Here is a 27980-nt window from a genome sequence, read left to right as displayed (position 1 = left end):
GAATTTTTCAGTGATTCTTCACCATTGAGAGATAGCGTCAAAAATGATTATATAGCCTATTTCAAAAATGTATTTCACCCGATATGTTCTCGTGGAACCTTTGGAGAGGGGGGGGGGGGGAATTTTGCAAGTATTGTGCTCTGCACGACATCGTCTTCTTGTTTTACTTTATATTTGTATTTTTACAATTCTCTTTATTCATTCGAATTTTTGCTTTTTCTTCTCTTTCATCTCTATTTTCCTCTCTTTCTTTATCTATCTTTATAAGGAGAAGTGTATTCTTTCAGAAAGTTTTCTGTAAGGTTCACTTAGCTGTGAATGGATGGGTTTGAGGGGAGTGTAGTAGCGGCTGAAACCTGAATCCTATCCCGGTTCCTCCTAATGACTCCATCTTTGTTCTTTACTTCTTGGGGTTCCTTCTTGATCTTCCATTTCATTATTTTTCTCTCCCCTCATGTTGCCTTCTCTTGCCCTCCCCTGCTCTCCCCCTCATGTTGCCTTCCCTTGCCCTCCCCTGCTCTCCCCTCATGTTTCTTTCCCTTGCCCTCCCCTGCTCTCCCCTCATGTTGCCTTCCCTTGCCCTCCCATGCTCTCTCCTCATGTTTCTTTCCCTTGCCCTCCCCTGCTCTCCCCTCATGTTGCCTTCCCTTGCCCTCCCATGCTCTCCCCTCGTGTTGCTTTCCCTTGCCCTCCCCTGCTCTCCCCTCATGTTGCCTTCCCTTGCCCTCCGCTGCTCTCCCTTCATGTTGCTTTTCCTTGCCCTCCCCTGCTCTCCCCTCATGTTGCTTTCTCTTGCCCTCCCCTGCTCTCCCCTCATGTTGCTTTCCCTTGCCCTCCCCTGCTCTCCCCTCATACTGCCTTTCCTTGCCCGCCCCTCATGCTGCCTCCCCTTCCCGCTCACCTCCTCCTCCCTCCTCCCTCCCCCTCCCTCCCCCCTCCCTCCCCTCCCCCTCCCTCCCCTCCCTCCCCCTCCCCCTCCCCTCCCCTCCCTCCTCCTCCTCCCTCCTCCCCTCCCTCCCTCCTCCTCCCTCCCTCCTCCTCCCCCCTCCCCTCCCTCCTCCTCCCCCTCCCCCTCCCTCCTCCCCCTCCCTCCTCCTCCCCTCCCTCCCCTCCCTCCTCCTCCCCCTCCCTCCCCTCCCTCCTCCCCCTCCCTCCCCTCCCTCCTCCCCCTCCCACCTCCCCTCCCTCCCCTCCCTCCTCCCCCTCCCTCCCCTCCCTCCTCCCCTCCCACCTCCCCCTCCCTCCCCTTCCACTCCCTCCCTCCCCCTTCCTCCTCCCCCTCCCCCTCCCCTCCCCCTCCCACCTCCTCCCTCCCCCTCCCCTCCCTCCTCCTCCCTCCCCTCCCTCCTCCTCCCTCCTCCCCTCCTCCTCCTCCCTCCTCCTCCCTCCCCCTCCCTCCCCTCCCTCCCCCTCCCTCCTCCTCCCTCCCCTCCCTCCCCTCCCTCCCCCTCCCTCCCCCTCCCTCCTCCTCCCTCCCCTCCCTCCTCCTCCCTCCCCTCCCTCCCTCCCCCACTATCCATACATCCTCCCCCTTCCCCACCATCATCCCCCTTCCCCAACATCCTCCCCCTTCCCCACCATCCTCCCCCTTCCCCACCACCCCACTGTCCATACAATATTCATGGACATGCTGTGTGATCAGCAGATGGGCGTGGAGTAAAAATGTGTGATGTTATGGGCGTGGAGTAAAAATGTGTGATGTTATGGGCGTGGAGTAAAATGTGTGATGTTATGGGCGTGGAGTAAAAATGTGTGATGTTATGGGCGTGGAGTAAAATGTGTGATGTTATGGGCGTGGAGTAAAAATGTGTGATGTTATGGGCGTGGAGTAAAAATGTGTGATGTTATGGGCGTGGAGTAAAATGTGTGATGTTATGGGCGTGGAGTAAAATGTGTGATGTTATGGGCGTGGAGTAAAATGTGTGATGTTATGGGCGTGGAGTAAAATGTGTGATGTTATGGGCGTGGAGTAAAATGTGTGATGTTATGGGCGTGGAGTAAAAATGTGTGATGTTATGGGCGTGGAGTAAAAATGTGTGATGTTATGGGCGTGGAGTAAAATGTGTGATGTTATGGGCGTGGTCTCGCGCACGTTCACATGATTGGATAAAAACTGCGACTACGACTTCACTTTATTTAGCTCCGCCCAGACACGACATACGTAATCGAGTTCCTCCCTCTTCCTCATTCATTTCCTGATGAGAGAAATGCGGACGGTTGTTGGCGCCGCGCTGCGCTTGTATTTCGCTTCGTGCTCGCAAAACACGGCGTCCGGTCGAACATGCGGTTTACTACTACTTGGACCTCGTGTCTCGGTGTCTCTGGATACAGTCACGTGGCGCATGTGCAGTGGCGTGGTCGGGACGAGGCGCGGCGGTCACAAGGTGGACGCAAAACTCCCGCGGAATAAGTGAGTATCACGATCGGCTCGGTTCATGTTGTTGAAGAGGATAGTTAGGGATTTTAACCCCTTCGGGTGAAGGGAGACTGGGTTTCCCCATCTACTTCCACCACCCGAGTCCGGCGGGAAAAGGTTGTGGACTGTGTCCCAGCATGACAGGGTAAAGTTTTCGGTTGTTCCCCGGACCGGTGGCAGAAGGTTGTGGAATGTTCCCACCACCATCCCCCTTCCCACCATCCCCCTTCCCCACCGGCAACCACCTCACCACCACCCCCCCTTCCCAAAATCCCCCCCTTCCCACAATCCCCCCTTCCCACCACCCCCTTCCCACAATCCCCCCTTCCCACAATCCCCCCTTCCCACAATCCCCCCTTCCCACAATCCCCCCTTCCCACCACCCCCTTCCCACAACCCCCTTCCCACCATCCCCCTTCCCCACCGGCAACCACCTCCCCACCATCCCCCCTTCCCACAATCCCCCCCTTCCCACAATCCCCCCTTCCCACAATCCCCCCTTCCCACAATCCCCCCTTCCCACAATCCCCCCTTCCCACAATCCCCCCTTCCCACAATCCCCCTTCCCACTATCCCCCTTCACCACTGGCCACATCCTCCCCACCATCCTCTCCCCACCATCCTCCCCTTCCCCACCATCCTTCCCCCTCCCCACCATCCTCCCCCTTCCCCACCATCCTCCCCTTCCCCACCATCCTCCCCCTTCCCCACCATCCTCCCCTTCCCCACCATCCTCCCCCTTCCCCACCATTCTCCCCCTTCCCCACCATCCTCCCCCTTCCCCCTCCCCACCACCCCCTTCCCACAATCCCCCCTTCCCACCATCCCCCTTCCCCACCGGCCACCACCACCCCACTATCCATCGACCCACCATCACCCTCCCCACTATCCTCCCCCTTCCCCACCAAACCACTATCCACCTCCCCACCATCCTCCCCTTCCCCACCACCCCAATATCCACCTCCCCACCATCCTCCCCTTCTCCCTTCCCCTCCACACCACCCCCTTCCCACAATCCCCCCTTCCCACCATCCCCCTTCCCCACCACCATCCCCCTTCCCCACCACCATCCCCCTTCCCCACCACCATCCCCCTTCCCCACCACCATCCCCCTTCCCCACCACCATCCCCCTTCCCCACCACCATCCCCTTCCCCACCACCATCCCCCTTCCCCACCACCATCCCCCTTCCCCACCACCATCCCCCTTCCCCACCACCATCCCCCTTCCCCACCACCATCCCCCTTCCCCACCACCATCCCCCTTCCCCACCACCATCCCCCTTCCCCACCACCATCCCCCTTCCCCACCACCATCCCCCTTCCCCACCACCATCCCCCTTCCCCACCACCATCCCCCTTCCCCACCACCATCCCCCTTCCCCACCACCATCCCCCTTCCCCACCACCATCCCCCTTCCCCACCACCATCCCCCTTCCCCACCACCATCCCCCTTCCCCACCACCATCCCCCTTCCCCACCATCATCCCCCTTCCCCACCATCATCCCCCTTCCCCACCATCATCCCCCTTCCCCACCATCATCCCCCTTCCCCACCATCATCCCCCTTCCCCACCATCATCCCCCTTCCCCACCATCATCCCCCTTCCCCACCATCATCCCCCTTCCCCACCACCCCACCTTCCCCACGTCGGAATGACGGTTTATATCTGGGTCGGGATTCGAACCCAGGCGAGACAGCTTATCGGTGAATGTGCTCTCAGCTATCCCGCCACTTCGTCACTTCTTATCACTATCGGCAATTAGTTCTCAATTCTTTTTCACCTCCGCACCACCATGACTCGCAATAAACATTCAGTTTGGTCGCAAGATGGATTACAAACGTTGAACTTCAGGAGATGATTCACTTGACACGGTTCTTGTTTAGCTCATCTCTTCATAATTTACACTGTGGCAGTTTATTGGCCGCATTCCCACGGATCCAATGTTTCTAAACCAGGATGCTGGCCATCATTCAAGAATAGCAAATGCTTTCTGTCAACAAACGGTGTGCTAGCGCTTCCCATTGAGGAATCCATCAAAGTCTGTCAAATTACCCGAGGATCGGACTCATTCTTTGATTTCTCCCCCCCCCCCCCCTTGGGGGCAGCCTGGGTGGTTAGTCGACAAGAACAAGCCAATTAAATTTTGGTTCAGGTCAGAATCCAGATGAGGCCTATCGGTGGGATACTAAACGTAAACTAACCAGCCTGGTGGAGGTGTTCCTCCACCAAGTGCCCTTCTCGATTGAACATCGGACAGAAAACAAACCTGTAGTTTGATTGTACTTTGGCTCTGAATTCGTCCCGATCGTTCAAATGCAGAGAGGAGTGAGATCATCTTTTTACTTTATTTTCTTGTTTGGAAGTTCAACCAAATTTAAAAACATTTTAACCAGGCAACTTATTATTTTTTTTAAGGACATTTGTTATAAAGGACACAAACAACAGGAACGAATAACTAATGTAACGTTTTAGATAAGCTGGTGTTGGGCTCTCCAAACTTTCTCAAATACCTGTATATGCTGAATATAAAACTAGGTGTGCTGAATGTATGAAAATCTTTAACGTCCACGGTATGGGGACCACCTCGACCCCAGGCTGCTCGAGTTATCAAGACGCTCTTCCTCCGGCATTCTCGGACATTTTCGGTAACAAAACGCGTGTTCCAAACGAAAAACCCTTGATATTTATTGGTGTAACTTTAGAAATGTTATCGTAGGTGGAAATTACAATTTAAATAAATTGTCACAATCGTTTATGCAATTAAATTTCTGTTAAATTATTAAATTAAATTACTTTTCTGCACCGACGCCTTCACCGCATTCCAAAGAAGTCACAAAAAAAACCCTCAATACTTTTACACCACCACTCATGGTGCTGAGGTTGTTGGCCACTTGATTTATTGAAGAAGTTTGTTTTCTCAATTTCAGGTTTTCATACAATTTCATGATTTATATTCACCACAATTGCTCTTCCTATTGCTATCCACCACAATTGCTATCCACCACAATTCCTGCACTCTGCAGGAATTTTTCTCATAAATAAATGAGTTATTGTCTCAAATGTAAAAAGAAAACTAATACTAAAAATATTTCATATATTAAAAGTAAAAATAACAGGGTTATACAAAAAGGTATATGTTCGGTGTGTGGTTCAAAAAAAAAATCAATTTATCTCCAAACACAAACGAGGAGGAGATACAAAAGTTTTTATCAGGAAGTAAATTTACAACTACTGGAATACCAGGGGAATTACATCTTCGAGGGTATTCTTTCTGTGATCCAGGCACAAACTTGGATAAAAGATTAGATGAGGCAGACAATCCTAAATCATGGACTAAACCCATCAATAGAGTTGATGAAGTGTGCATGAGACACGATATTGATTATGGGAATACCACAACGTTGGAAGAAAAGCATGAAGCCGATAGAGAAATGTTGTATAATTTGTCTCTGATACAAAATCCAACCTTGAGAGAAAAAGCTGATCGGTTCATTGTGAAGAAGATGATCAGTGCTAAATTGAAACTTGGAAATTCAAAAAACATAGGCTCTAATGATGTCATTAAGACTGAAGAGCAATTAGCTGATGAATTACATAAACCAATATTCACAAAGTTTCGTAGAAGGAAAGTTTATTCCAAGGAAGTTGATTATATCTGGTCCGCTGATTTGATTGAACTCAATAATAAGGGGTACAAGTGTGCTTTAACCGTTATTGATTTGAGGAGTAGATACGCATGGGTTGTCCCTTTAAAAAACAAAACAGGAAATACTCTTATGTTTGCCTTTCAACAGATATTTAATAAAAGTAAGAGAAAACCTAAAAAATTGTGGACTGATGAGGGTAGAGAGTTTTATAACAAGACATTTATGAATTTTCTAAAAAATAACTATTACATTATGCAGTACCTTTAATGAAGGGAAGGCAGTTGTTGTTGAACGTTTTAATCGTACCTTAAAAGAGAGACTATATAAAAAATTCACACAACTCTGTTCACAACAATGGTCATCTTTTATTCAGGAAATTGTGGATAAGTATAATGACACGATTCACACGTCAACAAATATGAAACCATCAGAAACATTTACAAAATTAAAATATGAAAAAGAGATTAATGTCAGAAAACCTAAGTTCAAAGTTGGTGATATCGTAAGAATATATAGGTGGAAATCTCATTTTGAAAAGGGTTATACTAAACGATGGACGAACGAACTTTTTAAAATTGTTGATGTAATAGATACGGTTCCTTGGACTTATAAGATGTATGATTTGGAAGGGGAAGAGATTTTAGGTTCATTTTTTTCACAGGAATTACAAAAGACAAAACTAAGCAGATAATACCCATGGGAGCAACGGGTTGTCCCTTCACTCCATCCTACTATACACCGTTGTAGACACTCGAGGGCCAAGTCCAAGGTGTATAACAGTATATAATGTGTGTCAAGGGGGGACGTTCTTAGATCTGTGAACCCCAAACACAGAATCCTCAACTGAATAGTCAAGGCTTAACTGTGTGTGTGTGTGTGTGTGTGTGTGTGTGTGTGTGTGTGTGTGTGTGTGTGTGTGTGTGTGTGTGTGTGTGTGTGTGTGTGTGTGTGTGTGTGTGTCCTCCCCCCAACCCTCACCCCAACCCTCACATTCAAAATCTCAACCCCAACCCTCACATTCAAAATCTCAACCCCAACTCAATCCTCGCCCAACACAATGTCTTTTTCAAGATGAGATTTCCACATATATATATATATATATATATATATATATATATATATATATATATATATATATATATATATATATATATATATATATATATATATATATATATATATATATATATATTTTTTTTTTTTTATTTTTTTTTACATTTTTTTTCTCTTCTTCCAATTCTGTCTTTTAAGGCTTTCAGGTTTGATGACGTAGAAAGGGGGAGTAAGCCTGCACTTTCTTCCCAGAACGAACAATGTATATTTTTTTATGTTTTTTTTTCTCTTCTTCCAATTCTGTCTTTTAAGGCTTTCAGGTTTGATGACGTAGAAAGAGGGAGTAAGAACTTTCTTGATAAGTTTAGATCCCAAAGAGTGGTAGCATTTCAAGTCTTCAAAATAAACCCTACTTTCCAAGTCTCCAAGGTATAACCACATTCCTGTTGAGTTTCCAAGATATGTATCACATTGTGAGTTATCAAGCCAGAACCCACATTTCAAGTCTCCAAAAATATAACCATCTATCCAAGACTCCAAGATAGAATCACAATTTCAAGAAATATAGTGGGTTTCAGTGATAGATCTCACATAGTATAACTGTGGATCATCAAGGAAAACTCCATTTTTCCAATTGTTATGGGTTTCAGTGATAGATCTCACATAGTATAACTGTGGATCATCAAGGAAAACTCCATTTTTTTTCCAATTTTTATGGGTTTCAGTGATAGATCTCACATAGTATAACTGTGGATCATCAAGGAAATCTCCATTTTTCCAATTTTGATGGGTTTCGGTGATAGATCTCACATAGTATAACTGTGGATCATCAAGGAAATCTCCATTTTTCCAATGTTTATGGGTTTCAGTGATAGATCTCACATAGTATAACTGTGGATCATCAAGGAAAACTCCATTTTTCAAAATGTCTGAAAATTGTGAGTCTCCAAGGTAAAACTTGTATTCTGGCTCATCAAGGTATAACTTGTTCAGGGGGTATTGTCTTGATAACTCACAATGAGTACTATTGCTGTAAAACTCTTTTTCAGGATTTTGCTAGTCTCCAAGGTATAACTCTTTGGTTGGATCATCAAGGACGAACTCGTTCTGTGGGTCTTGGTCGCTCATAAGATCTTCAACCAAGCCAACAATTTCGCCCCAAGTTGTAGCAAAAGCAGTATTTTAATTTCGTATTTCAGATACAATTTCCTGTGAGAGAAAATAATAATGTATTAATTAAGTTATTTAATTATTAAACGAGTCGATGTTTAAAAGGAACTAAAATAGGAAAATAAAAATCTTACCTCAACAGATAAGAGGTTTGAATCCAGTTCATCAACTTGAAGGTTTAGTTCCATACAAGTCGGAGAGTTCCAAGGAACCCCAAAGTCATCCCACTCAAGGTCTTGCTCGTTCTGTGGGTCTTGGTCGCTCATAAGGTCTTCAACCAAGCAAACAATTTCGCCCCAAGTTGTAGCAAAAGCAGTATTTTCATTTCGTATTTCAGATACAATTTCCTGTGAGAGAAAATAATAATGTATTAATTTAGTTATTTTATTATTAAATGAGTATGCTTCAATTAAAGTTTGAAAATAGGAAAATAAAAATCTTACCTCAACAGATAAGAGGTTTGAATCCAGTTCATCAACTTGAAGGTTTAGTTCCATACAAGTCTGAGAGTTCCAGGCAAGCACACAGCACACCATGGCCAGCAAAAAAAATGTTTAAAATGGAGCCTGGGCTTGAGGCTTTTCTAGGAAAAGACTGGTGGGTGTGGTTTCCTTTGGAAATTCCCTGGGCAAGCTCACGCAGGCCTTCTTTGGGCAATTTTTTCAAAACCATAACAAGCTGGAATTTTCTTGTGATTTCTTTGTGAGTCAGAGATGAACTGGAAATGATGTAAGAGTAGGTGGGGCTTAGCAAAAGTGGGCGGGGCCTAAAAAAGTGGGCGGGGCTTATAAAAATTCTACAGAAAGTGGGCGGGGCTTAGAGGAAAGTGGGCGTGGCTTTTTGAATACCTCGTGAAAAGTGGGTGGGGCTTAAAGAAAAGTGGGCAGGGCTTTAAAAAATTCCATTTGAAAGTGGGCGGGGCTTATGAAAAGTGGGCGGGGCTTAACAAAAATAACCTGTGGCTCAGGAGGTGGTCAAACAAGAGCATTAAGAGAAGTTTATCATTTTGTAATGGCACAAAAGGGGTATCTTAAAAAATATAAAGATTCAAATGTTTTGTTTGTCAATATTTTAGATGGGGATTATTGTGCAAAGAAAATTAAACTATTGAAGGAATTTGAGAATGAACAAATCTTTATAGGTTCAATTAGTGAGCTAAACAATATGCATCGGTTATTTGATAAAGAGTGTCCTGAGGCTTAGACGTTTCAGATATTTCTTTCGAATCACCTTTAACAAATCACATTACCACTTTAGTACTTGAACAAATCTTTATCTTATTGCATGGGTTATTTGAAAAAAAGTATCCCCAAGTTAAAAGGGGAGACAAATAAATATACCTTGGGATAAAAAGGGGGTTTATTTGTTCGGGAAAAAAATATGAATCGCTGAAAATCCCCCATTCATTTACATGGGGAAAAGTGAGCCAGAACCAGTATATTCACCCTACTCATATAGCCTATATGACGTTATATTGTTCCTGGAATGTTCCAGAGGAAGTTTTGCACCAAAGGTCATAATTCTTGACCTTTGATCTTTAAAGTTCACAAAGGTCAAATTTTCAAAGTTGTGGGAATCGAACCGGGTTTTCGACCTTCTTCGACGAACTAACTCCAATAAGCCATAGCACGTATCCTGTTTCCTTATTTTAATGTCCACAACATTGTTTTGTGATCTTTAAAGATTATGCAAACGTCAAATTTTGAAAGTTGTTGAACGAAACCGGGTTTTCGACATTTTGTGGCTAATAACCTGTCACCCGTACCACATCATGTTGATCATTTTTATAACTTGCTCAAAAATTATCACATTGTCTCATCCTTGACTTCTGAAACAATCAACATCGTCAAATACCGCTCGTGAACCATCGTCGTCTTCAGACTTGTTTTATTTAAATTGAATTATTTACTCGAACACTAATCCCTTTTTCAACACTTTCAAAAATCCTTCCGTTTTGGAGTACTTGGGCAAAAAATTCCGACGTTATATTATCACGAACAATCAATCTTCCTGCTCGTCGACCCTGCAAATGCCCCTCCTTTGGTCAAGACCGTGCGGAGTAAGGTATTCTGTGAACTCTCGAGTTTATGTATTTATTTTCTCCAAGGTTTAAGGCTCATGAAGGAGCTCCAACACAACTTGCATACGTGCAGATGCGCCAACTCTGCCCTTGATTTCAGACGAGCATGGCCACTGATCTTGGAAGTGACATCACTTCGCAGAGCACTCTTGCGGACTCTTCATGTTCGACACGGGTAGATGATCGACGTCGTGTTAATTTGTCCACCGTATGTGTTCTTTTCATGCTTGCAAAAGTGCTCTGACGACCCCTATTATCCCCGTCGTGTTTTGGATGTGCACGTGCTCCTCCATGAGCCTCAGATTACTGTTTAATAAACAAATAAATAAAGTTCAGACAAAGCTTGTTTCGATCACGATGATGAAAATTTCAATGCGGGTTAATAGTTGCTTTCGATGACTATTTTGTGATGTGACCGAAACAAGTTCTTGTTAACCTCCGCCATCTTCGAAGATGGATGGAGGTTACTGTTTTCACCCCTTTCTGTTTGTTTGTTATCTTGCCAAAACAAAGTTTTTGCAAGATATGTTAGTCAGCTTATATGTTTTTTTTGTTTTTTTTTGTTTGTTTGTTTGTCTGTAATCACGTATAAAAAATTCTGCAGAGCACAGTTATCATTGGAAATTTTTGTAACTTCGCATATCAGAGGCCTATAGAGGTCCCTTTCAGTGCACAAAATTTTGAAGGTCAAAGGTCAAGGTCACTTTGTCGCAAATCAGGAGAGTCGACGAAACCTTTATTTTTTGAGTAATTTTGATCGGATCGTCTTCAAACTTCATGGGAATATAGTTCATGATTTGGTGCTCAGCTGATTAATTTTTGGTGGCGATTGGCCTTGACCTTCATGGTTAGCGCCTAAGGTCAAACATATTTGACCCCAAGGTCAAATTTTCAAGTTTTAGGAACCATATCGTGTAGTACCTCAAATTGAACACCTCGATGAGTGCTTTCTAGATATGTCAAGCTTGAGACATTATGACGTCATTTGGTGACGTTATGAGGCAAAAGTATATTTTTCATGGTTACTCTTTAGAACGATTCTCATCATAATCTCTCGTAGGCAGATATTCCTCAAGGAGTCGCTCCTGGTGGATAGCAGCTCTGTTCACCTCAGTATGACCTTAAAGAAGTCACATGTGGTCACCTTTTGGCAAGATACGGGTCACCCTGCGGGTGACATTGGTTTGTTTGTTTGTTTGTTTGTGAACAGTATTACGGAAAAACTCCTCGACGGATTTCGACAAAACTTGGTGGGGGGGGTTTGGTATGGTCCAAGGATCATGCCATTAAATTTTGGACTTGGTCCCCCCCCCCAAAAAAAAATTGTTTGAGAAATTTTTTTTTTTTTTTTGCATTTCTACATCTTTTAAGTGATTTCCAACCTCCCCCCCCAAAATTTTTTTTACCCTCACCCCCAAAAAAGATTTTTTTTTTTTGCATTTCTACGTTTTAAGTGATTTCCAACCCCCCCCCAAAAATAAATAGTTTGAGAAAAAAATTTTTTTGGGGATTTTTACATGTTTTAAGTGATTTCCAACCCCCCCCCAAAATTGTTACCCCCCCCCAAAAGAATTTTTTTTTTTTTGCATTTCTCCATGTTTTAAGTGATTCCAACCCCCTCCCCAAAAAAAGAATTTTTTGCATTTCTCCATGTTTTAAGTGATTCCAACCCCCCCCCAAAAAATTTTTAGAGAAAAAAAAAATTTTGCAACTATTTTTACAACAAAATTTTGAATTTTTTTTTTTTTTTTGCATTTTTACATGTTTTAAGTGGTTTCCAAACCCCCCCGCCCCCCCCCCAAAAAAAAAATGAAGAAAAGAACTATAACTCTCAGCACTGTTGACATCATATTTAATGAATAAGATATAAGGTTCACTTGAGTGACCCAGCAATATTGGCGGCGGAGGTTTTGCACTCTACCGAGTGCTCCCCCTCTAGTTAACCTCTGCCATCTTCGAAGATGGATGGAGGTTACTGTTTTCACCCCTTTCTGTTTGTTTGTTAACTGTATTACGGAAAAACTCCTCGACGGATTTCGACGAAACTTGGCGGGGGGGGGTTAGGTATGGTCCAAGGATCATGCCATTAAATTTTGGACTTGGTCCCCCCCCCCCAAAAAATCGTTAGAGAAAATTTTTTTTTTCATTTCTCCATGTTTTAAGTGATTTCCAACCCCCCCCCCCCCAAAAAAAAAGAGAATTTTTTTTTGCATTTCTACATGTTTTAAGTGCTTTCCAACCCCACCAAAAAAATTGTTACCCCCCCAAAAAAATTGTTAGAGAAAAATTTTTTTTTTTGCATTTCTCCATGTTTTAAGTGATTCCAACCCCCCCCAAAAAATTGAGAAAAAAAATTTTTCCAACTTTTTTTTTCAACAAAATTTCAAATTTTTATTTTTTATTTTTATTTTTTTGCATTTTTCATGTTTTAAGTGATTTCCAACCCCCCCCCCCCCGCAAAAAAAAAATATTGGAGAAAAGAACTATAACTCAGCACTGTTGACATCATATTTAATGAATAAGATATAAGGTTCACTTGAGTGACCCAGCAGTATTGGCGGCGGAGGTTTTGCACTCTCCCGAGTGCTCCCCCTCTAGTTTGAATGTGTGTTGAGCAGAAATTACTGAATCATTGGATATTTAACTCTCCCGTCAGAGCCATTTCTCCACTCCTCCATTTAATCACCTCCACCACCGAAGGTGAAGGAGATTGTTTTCATCCCTTTCTCTCTGTTTGTTTGTGTACAGGATATCTCAAAAAGTTGTGTACTGATTCGGATGAAACTTGGTGGACAGGTTGGGTGTGTGACAAGGACCAATTGACTCGATGTTGGTTAAGATACAAATCTGGATCTGGATACGCGAGTTATTTAATTTTTTAAGTGCTTCTTTACCATTTAGAGATAGGGATAAAAACGAGGTAGTACTGAATAGCATGATATTTCAAAAATGTATTGGACCCGATATGTTCTCATGGATCAGGTATTACATGGTGGAGGCAGTGTTGACCACTCCTCATTATCATAAATGCCAAGGTGAGCCAATGAAAAAAGCCAAGAATTCACAAGGTTACGGAAAAGCGATGATAATAGAAAACCAAGGTGAACAATGAATAGCCAAGATCTTGTGGAAAAAAGCCAAGGAGTGGTCACACTGGGTGGAGGTATGCGCTCTACCGAGTGGCCTTCTGTTTTCACATTTGTGATGCTGTACAAACCACCTGGGGTAAATACCTGTTTTTTTTTAGGTTTTTTTTTTTTTCAAAGCACTTCAGAATGAATGTCAGGTAACACCTCAGGTATATTATGATGCACATTGGCCAGATATTGCTGACGTGAATTCTCGTTTTCCCTGGTGATTTCCATCACATTGAGATTGAGGGTTAAATCTGTTTACATTGTTTCCTCCATTGATCTAAAGCTCATGGGGTGTGGACTGGGTGCTTGTTGCCCTCGCCGGAGGAGAGGGTATTGCATTTGGGTCTATCTGTCTGGTCGTCCATTTATTTGTTTGTCCACACACAACGTGAGGGGGTTTTTCTCCGCAACTGCTTGTCGGATTCAGATGAAATTTCAGCATCGAAGCGACTACTCATGTAGAATGTTTTAATCATAATTATGATGTCATAGGTTGCGTCATGTGGCAGCCAAGTTGGAAAAAATGGAAACACTTTGGATCTCTGTATCTCTGAAACTGCACCAAGGGGAAAAAATTGAAACTTTGCACACGGCAAGTACTCCTCATGGGGACTGTGATTAAAATTTTATTTTTTAATTTTTAATTGAAATGATGTCATAGGTGCCTTCATTATGACGTCAATTGTATATGTAAAATGCTTCATCCAATCAGTTTGAAAAAATTTGTGGGTCATCTTGGGATAAATTGGTTTACAGGAAAAAAAAAAAAAAGATGACATCGTTGGTCACGTGCTTCAGCAGGCAGCCATATTGTTTAAAAATAGAAATCTTCTCTGAAGTGGTTGAACTGATTGAGGTGAAAGTTTACATGTATGACCGCCTATCCATGAGGAACAAAACGTTCACGCCGATAATGTCATCGGTCACATGGTTTGGCAGCCATATTGGATTTACCCTAAAACGTATTAAAAAAAAAATCTCCTCCAGAACGGCTGGACAGATCGAGGGGAAACTTCACACAAATGTTCGTCAAGCTTTGGGGATACCATGGTATTCATGAATAATTGATAGTTCACACAGTCTGGCAGACACATTGGATTGAGTGAAAATCTTAAAAAAAAAAAAAAAAAATTTCTCTTGCACCACTTCATCGATCGACATGAAACTTCACAATTATCATCTCGTGTTTCTTGGGAATACATGTTTTAAATTTTAACCTCATCAGAGACGTGCTCTGGCAGCCAGAATTATTTCATTTTTTTTGATCTGGGTTCTTTTTGATTTATATATATTTTTGAATAATGTTCACTTGGCTGTGCCTGGATGGATTTTCGGGTCGAGGAGCAGCAGCTGTAACGTGAATCCTATCCAGGTTCCTCCTGGTGACTTCATCTTTGTTTTTTGCTTGTTCGGGTTCCTTCTGATTACTCCAATGACTGTACCTATTTGGTCTTCCATTTCATTTCATTTGAATTGTATTTATTTTATTGTCATTCTGAATTAAATTGAATAATAATGTAAACGTCGTGGGTCAGGGTCAGGTGTCCCATCAAAGCGGGACGTCTTGGTACCCGGTCATCACTGCCAGCAGTTATCAAGTGGCAGTTCTATTTATGTCTCTTATTATTTACATAACACACCAGTGCACAAACACCACACAAAATGTACCGTAAACAAAACGAGTCCTGGTGAGGGTCTGCAATCTCCAATTGCTCTTTTTCTTGTTTTACTTGAAATGCAAGGACTATAGGCAAAGGAACAATGTATTATTATTATTATGAGACTTTAACCTGGGATCTAAGTTTCCTGAACCAAATGTTCAAAGAACAAGAAACAGGCCAGCTGACAATGTGCCTGAGCCTTCTAACGCGGTCATGGCAGCCGTTGCGAATTGACGACCATCTGCATTAACGGGCGTGCAATGTTGCGCTCGCTGAGAACCTTGTGCTAACTTGTACATTGTACCGATTGCTTTACCGACCCAACGCTATTAAGAAACTTCCTTGGTCTGCTTTCAGTTGGAACAGGAAAGGATGGTGTTGTATCACAATCACTTTGGGAGTGATTTGTTGCGGCGATGTTTTCATGCATTGTTGCTGTAACTCTAACCTGTGACATCAATGATTGAGTCTAATTGGACTCCATGAAGCAGAGGCTGTCTCTCTATTTATCCTCCTAATAACCACGATCGAAGGCTTACGATGGAGTTTGTGCATATTTTTCATGTCGGACAAGTATATCAGTCCAAATTGCTCATGGATACGGCTGTCATCCTTCCGAGGTCGGCAAAATGAGTCGCAGCTTGCTGGGATGATTGAGCCATTCGAGTATCCTGCGTCGGAGTGACGACCCGTCCAGGATTGTGCCCAATGGCCCAGGAGACTGCTTCGGCAGCACCGACGCTCTGTACAGAGTGTGGTCCCCATCCATCGCCTGGGGGAACTTTTGCAAAGTTCGAGGGTCTTTCCTTGCCATCTCACCTTGTGTATTTTTGAGCAGCCGGAACCTGTATTTCGAATTTTGCTGAAGCATTTGAAGGAAAATGTTTAATCAACGTGGCATGGAGAATGGGTTGCGTGTCCGAAACCGCCTTGATTTGCAATGATTCGAGTTTGGTTTCTTTTGAACTGCGATCATTATTTAAATTTTAACCATCAAATCGTTCACCTGGGAGACCTTTCCTCAGGAATGGAAATGGTGTCATTGATTTATTACTGTATCTCGGGAGTGCATGTGATCAAAAAGGGGAAAATGTTTCACGTCGCAACTTATTCTGATCGGTCAGCGTTTCACATCCCAAAGCGAAACCTCACGCCACTCGAGTAATCTACAGGATGTGGTGCATTGTGGTTGTAAAGCTTAAACTCTGTCTTTATTTATTTATTTATTTATTTTTCCCCACTCTACTTCTTCTCTACTCGACCAAGCTTGCGCATCATATCGGTCTGAGCTCGATACTCACCATGGTGATCCTCATCATTACGGGGTACATGAGGACAACGCCACGTTGCCTTCTTATTGCATTTCCCTTTCCAGGTCACATGATCAAATGTGCATTGCCCAAGTTGAATCGAACGATGTCATCCTATCGGTAATCCAATTTACGGCTTGGTTACTGAAAACGACCGGTACTTGGGTTTATACTCGAGATAACGCACTCGGAGCGAGACTCTCGTGACCCGATTTGCACTCGTTGATGGAATGAATGTGATTTATTTATTTTTACGTGAGTGTGCCGTGTTCAAGGAAGACGGTTCTGATGGTGGAATATGTGGCGGGAGTGATGCTGTAATTTTAGATTTGTGAACGGTTCACATCAGGACGAGATCTGCGTACCACCCCGGGCGTTAAATGGCATCGGACGTGGCACCTCGTGCCGCATCTGCCGAATATGCTGCACGAGCTGAGGGGCTTGGCAGCTCGTGAAAGGGAAAAAAAACACTCCTGGGGAAAATGCACGAACGGCTCATTTTGAGGCCTGCTCGGGTATTTATTTTCAAGTTTGGAGAGGGAGACTGGTGAAAATGGCAAAAGTGAAATCGCATTTTTGTTTAGTAGTAGTAGTTGTAGTAGGAATGTGATAGCATCATGGATTACAATTGTACATCGACATTCTCAAAATGATGTGTTGTAGAAACGTAACCAACAAATGAAGAATATACCTCCTCCTCCTTGCGTATCGCAGTGCTACTGCCGGGTAGCTCTCATTTTGTTGAGGTGCGATGGTGCCACTGATGCTGTGCCCCTATACCAGTACAGTGGGACTCGTTTCGCCGACCTCGGAAGGATGACAGGCTGAGTCAACCCTACCTGGTCATTCAGCGGCCAACATGGCTCGAACTCGGACCCTAAGATCCTGAGCCAGCCATTCTGACCGCAAAGCCAAAAACCAGGTTTAAGAATATATCAATATAGCATTGTGGAGTCCTCCAAAAGACCCATGTGTAATTTATTTTTGTATACCTTGTCGAGGCTCGTGTGAGAGCTAACACACAACGCACATCAAAGGGGCATGACTTGATGAGTTGGTTTGAGTTTTCATTTTCATCCATTCAGTTGTCGCTTTTTAAGCTCGTTTGGATGATTTCATCATCATTTGGGAACCCAAACCCATCTCACACGATGCAGCCTCGGTCGTCTGCCCCTTTGAGCTCCTAAGATTGAAATTGCTGATCGCCGTCGCATTTTAACGGCCATTTTTCATCTCGTTATTCAGGGAACAAAACCCCTTTCTCCCGCACCTGGAGGACCTGCTCTTCGAGACGATAGCCGAGGGGCAGGACAAGTTTCCGGTGGTGAAGTTCATCACGGTAAGACTAGCAACCCCTTTTTGCTGCGAAGATAACGTTCGACGACGAGTGAGCGGACTCCGTTTGGAATGTCTGAAGCCGCTATCCATCCCGGCTATTTTAAGGCATCTTTACAAGTACAACAAGTTGCTGTGAAAGAATTTCTGAATCTAATTTATGACCTCCTCACATAATATGTTTGTACGAATGAATATGAAGCGTCTTCCTCCCCGTTCCCCGCTGATTTCTGCACACTGCTAGATGCGTTGCCTTCATGTTCAGGCCGTTTGGGAGGGGAAAAAAATAAAAAAAATAAAGAAGTGACAAATGTGCTTCTTTATGTACCAAGTGCAGTAGTTCTCCAGGCAGGCGAACCGAAGCGGCGGATGCTTGGCTCGAGGTTAATCGAGGACACATTCCTTCCATTTTGACGACTCTGTGTCCTTGATATATGTTTTCTTTCTAAGATTTCTTGAGAGGTGTTTGTAGGTGAGGGGGGGGGGTTGTGTTTGGCTGGGCTGGGCCTTTTTAACCATTTGAGCTTTTGTTATCAAATTTTCAACAGAGCCACATTATGAGAATATTAAGAAGACAAATTAATAATTTGGTCAAACGTACCGTTTGGTATATGCAATATCAATGAGAAGAACAAAAAAGTCTGAATACAAAGTGGACGAGCTTTGCATTTTCAGATTCTTTCCAGATATTATTTATTTTTATTTTCGACCCTTCATTGATTGTTGTCCTTTTCTGAGCAGGATTCGCCGTTGATGGTATTTGGGGGTTTAAATCGACTGACAAGTTTATCCGCTCCATCACAGGCGCTGAAAGCGACAGGACTGCGAACGGCAGATCCTCGACTCAAGGATTCGATGGACACGTTGCGTGAGTTGGTGCAGACATCATCTGACGGAGTGATGCTGGACAAAGATCTCTTTCGCAAGTAAGGGGAATTCTTAACATCGAGAAGGATAAATATTGACTGCGCTGTTGAGCCACGCATTGACTCGAATCCGCTAGACCTCTGATATATTTATTTATATACATATAAATATTGTTACGGCTGTGGAAATTTGCAATGCACCATAAAGGTCCACAGGTCAGTTATGCCGGTAACTTTTTGTTCAGTTAGTTCCCCACCGTTGTTCAGAGGGAATTATTCGTTTGTTCATCGGGCTGCGACTCTTTGAGATAGCCGTTTTTTTATCGTTATTTTGGATCAACCACACGCCACCATTACAACAAACGCCAACCATGCTACCATTACAACAACCACCGCGTTCTACCTTGGCACATGGTTGCCAGAGGCCTGGCCTTCGAGGGAAAGCAGGCGGCCCCCGCCCCCCTTCCACCGAACGAATGGCATCGCCGCGGCGGATTTCACCCTGCAAGGGAAAAAGAAGAATACCGCGGCGGTGTGAGCGTCGCCGATTTGGCGGGAAAACCCTTCCTTCTGGAAGTTTCCCGCATGTTCTGGAAGTAAGGGTGGGAGTTGAAAAGGGCGGAACGTGAGCGCAAGGGGCGGGGCTTGGTGAAGAAAACGGCCGGAACGCGTGAGTGAGTTGAGTTTGGAAAAAGAAAAGGAATGCGAGGGTGAGTTTTTCCGCTGAGGAGAAATGCAAGCGCGACGACAAGGTCTGAGACGTGCGTGTGAGCGGACGCGAAGGCTCGCTCGCTGGACCTTGCTCGCTGGGCAGTGCTGGCTGGGTCGCTCTAGATCGAGGGCACTTTGAGGGGGTCGGTGGTCATGGCGGAGTCGCTCCAGATCGTGTGCGGAACCGGATTGTGGATGACACGAGCTCAGGGAGCTCACCACACGGTCACTCTCTTCCTTTTATTTCTTTGGGCTTTTGTATGTTTATTTGTGGCGCCAGTTTCCATAAGTAAAACTGTTTAAGTGCTCGTAAAGAATAACTAAGTCGGTTGTAGTGCTTTTGCCTTGCTCGTGTCTTTGTCCCCGTCCCGTGCACGATTACTTTTCATTGCATTGCCTGGAAATTGCACGACTGCCCCTTGCTTGCGTGTGCAATAAATGTGCTTGTGAAATGTTTCCCGTTCATTGCGTCCTCTCCCAATGTTGAAAGTGCCACCCTACCTCGTGGAATAACTGGTAGTGGGTTTCAACACCCGATAAACAGAATCGCATCCGTCGAGGTCGGCGATAACACCGCTCGGTTATCACGGTAGCACGGAACGGACCGCTAAAGCGGTTCATGTCCTAGGCCGACCTGCGACGAGGTACGATTGCCCGGTCGACTACTCCTGCAGGTACTTGGGTAGGTCGAATTTGTCGAACAACCCTATCCTGCGTTGGTGGCCAATTGGCACGATTGTGGTGAGGTTAAACCCCCACCCGTGACTAGCTCCTGGCATTGTTCCAGGAGGGTCACGACTGAATTGTCCGACCGGTGGGCGACGCGGTCGCAATTAGAGTTACGTGGCCGATCGCACGCCGGGCGGACCGAAATTCGTAACAATATATATATATATATATATATATATATATATATATATATATATATATATATATATATATATATATATATATATATATATATATATATATACACATACATACATTAATCCACAGAGACATCTTGCACGCCATTTGCCAATTGTTAATGGTGGTAAAATGAATCTTGGATGTGATGGCGTCAGCTTCTGGTTATTTTCTGATCGATGCACGTGACCTCGTGATTTATTCTGCTTTTGAATTTTAAATTGTTTGTTGGTCATTACATAATTTCTTTTGCAGCTTTTATCTGCTGGTTGCATCATCGCTGAGTGTGGCTGTGTTGCTGTTGCAATAGCCCCTGCAGGTTAGGACCGGAATTTTGTAATTTGCTCATGGTGCTGGCGATAGCTCGCCTGCTCTTCACTGAGGGTACCGTGGGATCTCTGACATCCACCAACCGATGCCGGCAGATGGAACTCCCAGTTTAACGTCTATCCGAGGGCCGGCAGACACTTTGATGAATCGCCCTGCCTGTGAAACACCATGATGACGGTTTATACCTGGGTCGGGATTCAAAGCCAGGCTCGACATCTCAGAGGGGATTGTACGTCTATGTCGGCGATCCTGTCAGCTCTGCTCATTGGTAGAACTTCGTCTATCTCAAGACATGATGGAAATCACTTCAGAAAAAAAGTCTCAAGGATGACTCGTAAACCCATGCCTCATCCACCATTGTGTTTATATTCCTCGTCTTTCTTCGTGCTTTTAATCATCATTGCCATCACAATCCTGATGTCTTTCTTCATCTCTGTCCGTCCTGTTAAAAGTCCTGTTTTCCGAAAGCCACGCCTCATAGCTTAGTTTAGCCAGGTCCAGCATCAATGTCGTAACTCTACGCTGAACCCTCATTATGGCAGCTATGTCCTTCCTCGGATGTGGTGATCAAAACTGAACACAATATTCTTGGTGAGTTTTGTGTCATTTGCAAATTTAGAAATCTGACTTCACCCCACTATTGTTACAAATTTGGTAGCCTTGTGCACACAGACAGACATCAGTCCCTAAGCTTAGTTATTTCGATAAGTGTGTGTTTAGAGTTAGGGCCCCCGACCTGTGTCTAATGGGAATTACGTGTACATGCGCTGCGAAGTTATTTTATAGATAGGATTTTTACACTTGTAACAACGCCATCAACACTGCTCGAGGAATGGTCCGCGCTGTTCGCACGCTCACGAAGCGTTTCGTTCTGGCCTGGCACTAAATGAGCGAATATGCCATTTGGCGGCCAATGGGCGCACGGGCTCCAAGAGAAGCAAAGCCTCTTTGAGGGGCGGGGAATCGAGACGCCCGACACGCCCCCCGACCAATCGTGGAGAGACGACGGGTTTCCCTGGCGAATGAGGTGTGTGGAGGGGTGAGACACGTTCCCGACGCGAGAGAAAAAAGATATAGATGGGACGGTGCGGTGTCCGCAGCTGCTGGTCTCTCGTCGCTGCTTCTGGTCTTCTGGTCTCATCCTGTCGCCGGAGTCTGCTCTCATCTCGTCGCGTGCAGGAGGAGCATGCGAGAGCCCGACGCTGCCCTCCGTACCCGGTGCTTGCAGCGGCATTGAGCTGCGGGTTTGAGTACCGCCGATCCAGGACGTCGAAGACCGCACAAGGCAGGAAGGTCCGAGATAGCTCTGGTCTCGAGCTCACCTTTCCTCGAGCTGGCGGCCTCAAATAAAGACCATTGGGGTGTGTGTGTGTGTGTGTGTGTGTGTGTGCGTGCGTGCGTGCGTGTGTGTGTGTGTGTGCGTGCGTGCGTGCGTGCGTGCGTGCGTGCGTGCGTGCGTGCGTGCGCGCGCCCATCTTTAAGTAGCAACTGGTTAAGTGCTTTTGCTGTACATTATTTACATCCTTTTTAGTCGGTTTAACTCTGCCCTTGATGTGTTCCTTCCCCACCTATTGTAAATAAATACCTCTATTGTTGAATTTCAGCTCGTCCTTTCCTTCATTGGTTTAGCATGGTGCGTGTTGGGTGATTAAAAAGGCCGTTGCTGCTGTAGTTGTGCATTTGGACCAATGGGACCTCGGTAACCATCCGATCGGGTCGAGCACTGAAACGGCTCGTCCCGTTCGAGCTCTGTCGAGGTTGTGATTTCCTTGGTAGCTCGCCACGTGGGCCTCTAGGTATTTTGAAGTTTGGCAAATAACCCTGTACCACGTGGCTGAATTATTGATGATTCACGGTCCTGTAAGGGACCCGTACTTTCGGAGTTATCCGAGGGTAACGATATGAATTCCGGGTGTTCGCTGGAGTCAACTCTGCTGCTCCAACTAGCGGCCGTGCTCGCAGCCGATACCCGGCCCACAACACTATTACCCCACTATCCAAGGCATTGATGTCAATTATGAATAATAATGGTCCTTCTACTGATGTCAGAGGTACACCACACCTTACATGCTCCCACTCACAGCCACGCTCTGCTTCTTATCACAAATGCAGTTAACTACTCCACCAGCCACTCCACAAGCCCTCACCTTAGCCAACAACCTCCTTTGTAATACCCTATCAAATACCTTCTGAAAGTTTAGATACACCAGATCTACTTCATTTTCCTCATCCACGCAATCAGAAACTGCTGCGTAAAACTCAAACTGAACGTCTTGACTTTCAATAAACCCACGTTTTCTGCTCATCTCCATGCATTCTATCATTTCCCCCATCCCCCTACCCGTGGAACAAATTTCCACATTTTTTTTTGACAATTTACTGATCAATTTTGAATTTTTAAGTCAAAAATCAATTTTGACAATTTACTGAATTCCGCAATTTGGGATAATTTATGATTAGACTGAAGAACGCCTTTCATTTTAAGGAAATATGACGAGTGTTTGAAATGGGAAAGGGATCGGGTATTGCCATTGCCTGCTCAGGTGTATAGTATGGTATAATTTTTTTTTTTCCTACCTGTCGTCGTCATCTCAAAGCTTCTTACCCAGTCTTTTCGGGCAGTTATCGCCATTACCCGTCTTTATTGCTGTTTTTGTGTGCCAACCGCTCAGGTGTGTGGCTGGAAACATCGTACTGTTGACTCAGGCTTTCCGCCGGAAGTTTGTTATCCCTGACTTTGAAAACTTCACGGAGCAAATCGATCACATCTATGAAAATGCCAAAGGACTCACATGGGGGAAGGTGAGTGAGAAGGCAGAGTCTGTTGGATGAATGCTGGAGATGATGGGCCGAGTGAGATGGTGCTCCCCGTTAAATGGCGCTTCGTCTGCTGCAGGTGGCGGATTACATTCCTCAGCTCGCCAAGTTCAACCCAAACCTATGGGGGGTTTCCTTGTGCACCGTGGATGGGCAGAGGTATCTCTTTTTGCAGCCTTTTTGTATATTTGCTTGATGGCATGTCGTGATGATGATGATGATATAAATATATATATGTATATTATAGAGATGAGCAGCAGGTTTATAGATTAGCATAAGATGGGTGTGATGTAGGGGAGGGGAGAATATACTCAAGAGGGGAAAGGAGGAATAAGACCTTGTCCTTGTCCTAATTTGAGACCTTGTCCGTTGGATTGAAGACATAGTTCGTTGCCTCTGCTTTTCCCTGAGCAGTGTCCGGCCTGACTCCATCCCTTAGGATTGAGGGAACAAGGGGAATGTCTATCGGAGAGAGATCTGATTGGCTCTCACTTGACTTTGGAGGTCTGTGGGAGGCTTGAAAGTTTTGATCATGGTTGAGCCTAATGTTGGGCCTTGGGGTCTTCATGGAATGGTTCTGAGCTGCGTAGAGAGCTTGCAAGTTACTATCAGTTGGGTTTTCCTTCCAGGAAGTCGAGGCATGCAGTGTTGGTATGTGAACCAAGAATGAGCCAGCCTGCACGGTGGCAATTAAATCTTGACAGATTCTGAAGAGCGGATGGGCACAGCAGAGAGCATTGTCAATGTTTGCAGAGAAAACCTCATCGATGGAGTCGTCGCATTCAGGGGGCAGGAGGGGGTATGGAAGACCGCATGAAGAAACAATCCGTTGTTGGAGAGGGGCACATAAAGCCAAATGTGTTCTACAGGGTTAGGATACCAGTGAGGGGTAGGGATTGTGGGGAAGGGAGGAATGAACATATACAACAACATTAGCACCACTGTGGGAATTGGGCTTGTCAGAGCAAAGGAAACAATACTTCGGGAGACACAGAAGAATCCGGGATATCGTGTGAAAGAAATGTTTTGTAAGGCGTACAATATCTGTGTTCGTTGAAGTAGCCTGGGTGGAAGATCTGTTGAGTTGTCGCTGAGACCTCTGATATTGGTGAACCGGATGGCTGGAGAGGGGGGAAGCAAACACGGGAGTGAGGGAGTTGGGGACCAATGTGTTGATGTGGATGCGAGCTGGCCCTCACTGGTTGGTCTGGTTGCACTCTTGTGAACTCGGATCAGCTTTGTGGAGTTTCACATCTCGCCTGAGCGTGAAAGCAGGAACGGTTGAGTGTGTGAAGTTTGTGAGGACTACGTGTGAGTCAAGAGGTGTGACGTGGCTCTGAGTGAGCCAGGAGCGGGGAGAAGGCATGAAGTGTTGGAAGATGTAAAAGGAAAAGAGGACACGACAAAGAATTGTATGATGGAGTATGGGTAATGGTCTGGTGATCAGGAGTAATAGAACACATGGGTACAATATAGAATAAGAGCACAAGTACCCCCCAAAGGGGTTAGGGTTAGTGTTGGGTGGGGGGGGTACGGGTCATAAGGGAGGTAGAACAGATCAGAGCAGGGTATTTAAAGATGAGTACTGTGTATGGGCAAGAAATGCACAAGCTTACAGAGGTCTTGAGGGAAACGCACACATTGGGTTGAGGTCTGGCCCGGCTTTCCCTTTGGACCATTGGTGGTTCCTGCACATTTCCTTGCATTTGTTTCGATTTGTAGTAATCGCGGCCTTCAATTGGCCACCTTTTTATTTTCCAATTTGAATTGCAAAGCACCCGCAGTGTTGTCCTGTGGTCATGTGATCATGTGCGTGCAGGCATTCGATCGGGGACACGAAGGTACCGTTCTGTCTGCAGTCATGCATGAAGCCGCTCAAGTACGCCATCGCGGCCCATGACCTCGGCACGAAATTCGTACACCAGTTTGTGGGGAAGGAGCCCAGTGGATTGCGCTTCGACACTCTATCCCTCAATGAGCACAGTGAGTCAATTTGTACATCGTCGTCTTTACCTCTGCCACTGAAGATGGATGGAGGTTATGTTTTCACCTCTATCTGTCTGTTTGTCTGTGAGCAGGATATCTGCAAGCTTGGACTGATTCGGATGAAACCTGGTGAACCGGTTGGGTGTATGACAAGGATGGATTTATTTGATTATGTTGAAGATCCGGATCTGGATCTAAGTTATTTATTTATTTATTTATTTATTTATAATTTTAAAGTAATTCTTCATCATCGAGAGATGGGGCCAAAAAAACGATGTATAACATGATGTCAAAAATCTTTGGATGGGTTATGACAAAACTTGTTGGATGAGTTGGGTCGGTGACAATAACAAGGAGATTGGTATTTGGTTAAGGTACGCTACGGATGCAGATCCGACCCATCAGTGGGATAGAAAAACGTAAACTATTCATCTGGGCAGAGCTATGCGCTCTACCGACTGCCAGTTCCAGTTATCTCCAACCCCCGAAAGTGGACGGACGTTATGTTTTCACCCCTGTCTGTGTGTATGTGAGGAGGATATTTCGCAAAGTTATGAATGGATTTCGACAAAAGTTGGTGGACCAGTTGAGTGTGTGATTCGGCCAAATTGATTTGATTTTGGTAAACATCTGGAGAGGAGAATTTCTTTAATTTCCTAAATGATTCTTCACCATTGAGTGATGGTGCCAAAAACGATATATAGCACAATATTTCAAAACGGTTTTTTGTGGACTGATTCGGTCAAAACTTTGTGGATAGATTGGGTGTGTGACAAGGACACATTTATTCTGTTTTGGTGAAGATCCGGATCCGGTCTCTTGGTGGGATACAAGACGTAAAGTTTTGCCTGGCGTAGGTATACGCTCCACCGAGTGCCGTTCTAGTTGGTCTCGTCCTGAAGGATTTGCGAGACTGTTGTAATGCCCCTGTCTATCTGCCTGAGTCTCTTTATCCGCGTCCACGCTTATATATTTTTGCTTAAATTTTTTTTTCTCTGTAACTACTTATCTGATCGATGTAAAACTTTAAACAAAAGAGTGACTCTCCATGGAGAACGTTTATTTTTATTTTTAATAACTCTGACGTGATGGGTCGCATTGTATGGCAGCCATATTGGATTAAAGGGAAAAATTTGGACGATGTCTCTGAAACCGCTCAACGAAAAAAAGTGGAACTTGGCATATATCATCAACTCCCCATGGGGTACATATGGTGATAACAATGACGTCATCGATGAAGTGGTGTTGCAGCCATAATTGGTTGAATTGAAATTCTGATCCGAAAAATCTGAAACTTCATGTATCTGATCAACAATCGACCCGATGTTGGTGAAGAATTCAATTTATGATGTCGACGGTCACTTGGTCTGGCAGTCATTGGATTTAATGAAAACCTAAAAAAAATTTTTTTTAAAGATTCCTTTTCTACAACCACTAAAATCATTTGATGTGAAATATCATATAAATTATGTACGATCCATTGGGAATATAATTTGAAAACTTAAACATCATCGGTCACATGGTCTGGTAGCCGTACGAAAATAGACGAAAAAAAATATCGACGAAAATTCGATATGTAAATGTGTATCGTGTAGTGCCACCCGGTGGTGATGGCAGAGGGTATTATTAGCTGTGAAGATAACTTGCATGTTTGCACTGTACACGGCCCCAGACAGTGGGAAGCCCCAAAGCCAACCTCCAATAATCGGGGGAGGCAGGGGAAGGGGGGATGTAAGCCTGGAGGGAGGAGAAGAGGTGGGAAGTTCCGGTTCCGGTTTTAGAGCAGCGAGAGGTCTCCTTCGGGGCTCCCTGCTGACGTTCTCAAAGCTAAGTTCCCGGTTGTTATTTGTCCCGTTTTAACTGTTTAATTTTCTCACCTACATGTTACTGTGTGTTGCTAGTTCGGTTTTGTTTCAAAAATCGTGCTATTTTGTGAGTATTTTTGTCGACGTTCTTACCTGTGCTTGAGGCCTAGGCTTGAGGCCTACTGGTTCCACTCGGTGTTCGATCGTTTTTTTTTTTTGTTTGTTTTTTCTCCCCATTACCTTCAATTTCTATCCTCCCCATTACCTTCAATTTTGATCCTCCCCACTTTCCAAACATCCCCCATTCTCCCAACTAATCTTTCTTATCTCAAAAAAAAAAAAAATACCCTACTACAACAACAACACGCTCACCTTCTCCCGATTCTGCTTCTTCTTCTTCCTCTTAACTTCCTCCTCGTCTTCTTCCTCGATTTTTTTTTTTTTTTTTTTTTTTTTTTTTTTACACTTCCATGACCTAATCTGTTGAACTCTCTCATATATCAATATTAACAACAAAAATATATATATATATACCCAACAACAACACGCTCACCTCCCGATTCTGCTTCTTCTTCTTCCTCTTAACCTCCTCCTCGTCTTCTTCCTCGTTTTTTTTTTTTTTTTTTTTTTTTTTTTTTTTTTTGCACTTCCATGACCTAATCTGTTGAACTCTCTCATACATTATTTTTAACAACAAAAACGATCTTATAATGCTTCATCTTCCTCTCTCACACATGTGGTACTC

The 27980-nt window shown here is 44.5% G+C and overlaps 1 protein-coding gene across 1 annotated transcript in view; it reads left to right on the top strand.

Moving 5' to 3' along the window:
- The first annotated feature begins 2158 nt into the window (after positions 1 to 2158).
- LOC147027356 (glutaminase kidney isoform, mitochondrial-like) overlaps positions 2159 to 27980 on the top strand; it is a 59026-nt gene continuing 33204 nt past the window's right edge. The window contains exons 1-6 of the mRNA XM_085876696.1: positions 2159 to 2410; positions 17725 to 17818; positions 18619 to 18740; positions 23300 to 23429; positions 23524 to 23603; positions 25264 to 25427. Coding sequence (XP_085732822.1) covers positions 2199 to 2410; positions 17725 to 17818; positions 18619 to 18740; positions 23300 to 23429; positions 23524 to 23603; positions 25264 to 25427 — 802 coding nt within the window. The 5' untranslated portion in view covers positions 2159 to 2198. The remainder of the gene's footprint in view (positions 2411 to 17724; positions 17819 to 18618; positions 18741 to 23299; positions 23430 to 23523; positions 23604 to 25263; positions 25428 to 27980) is intronic.

This window comes from Eptatretus burgeri, chromosome 4, assembly GCF_056783735.1.
Source record: "Eptatretus burgeri isolate ZD-2024b chromosome 4, Ebu_testis_v1, whole genome shotgun sequence".
NCBI classification, from domain to species: Eukaryota; Metazoa; Chordata; class Myxini; order Myxiniformes; family Myxinidae; genus Eptatretus; species Eptatretus burgeri.
Note: the sequence above shows the minus strand (reverse complement) of the source record. Positions and strands in the feature narration are given on the sequence as shown.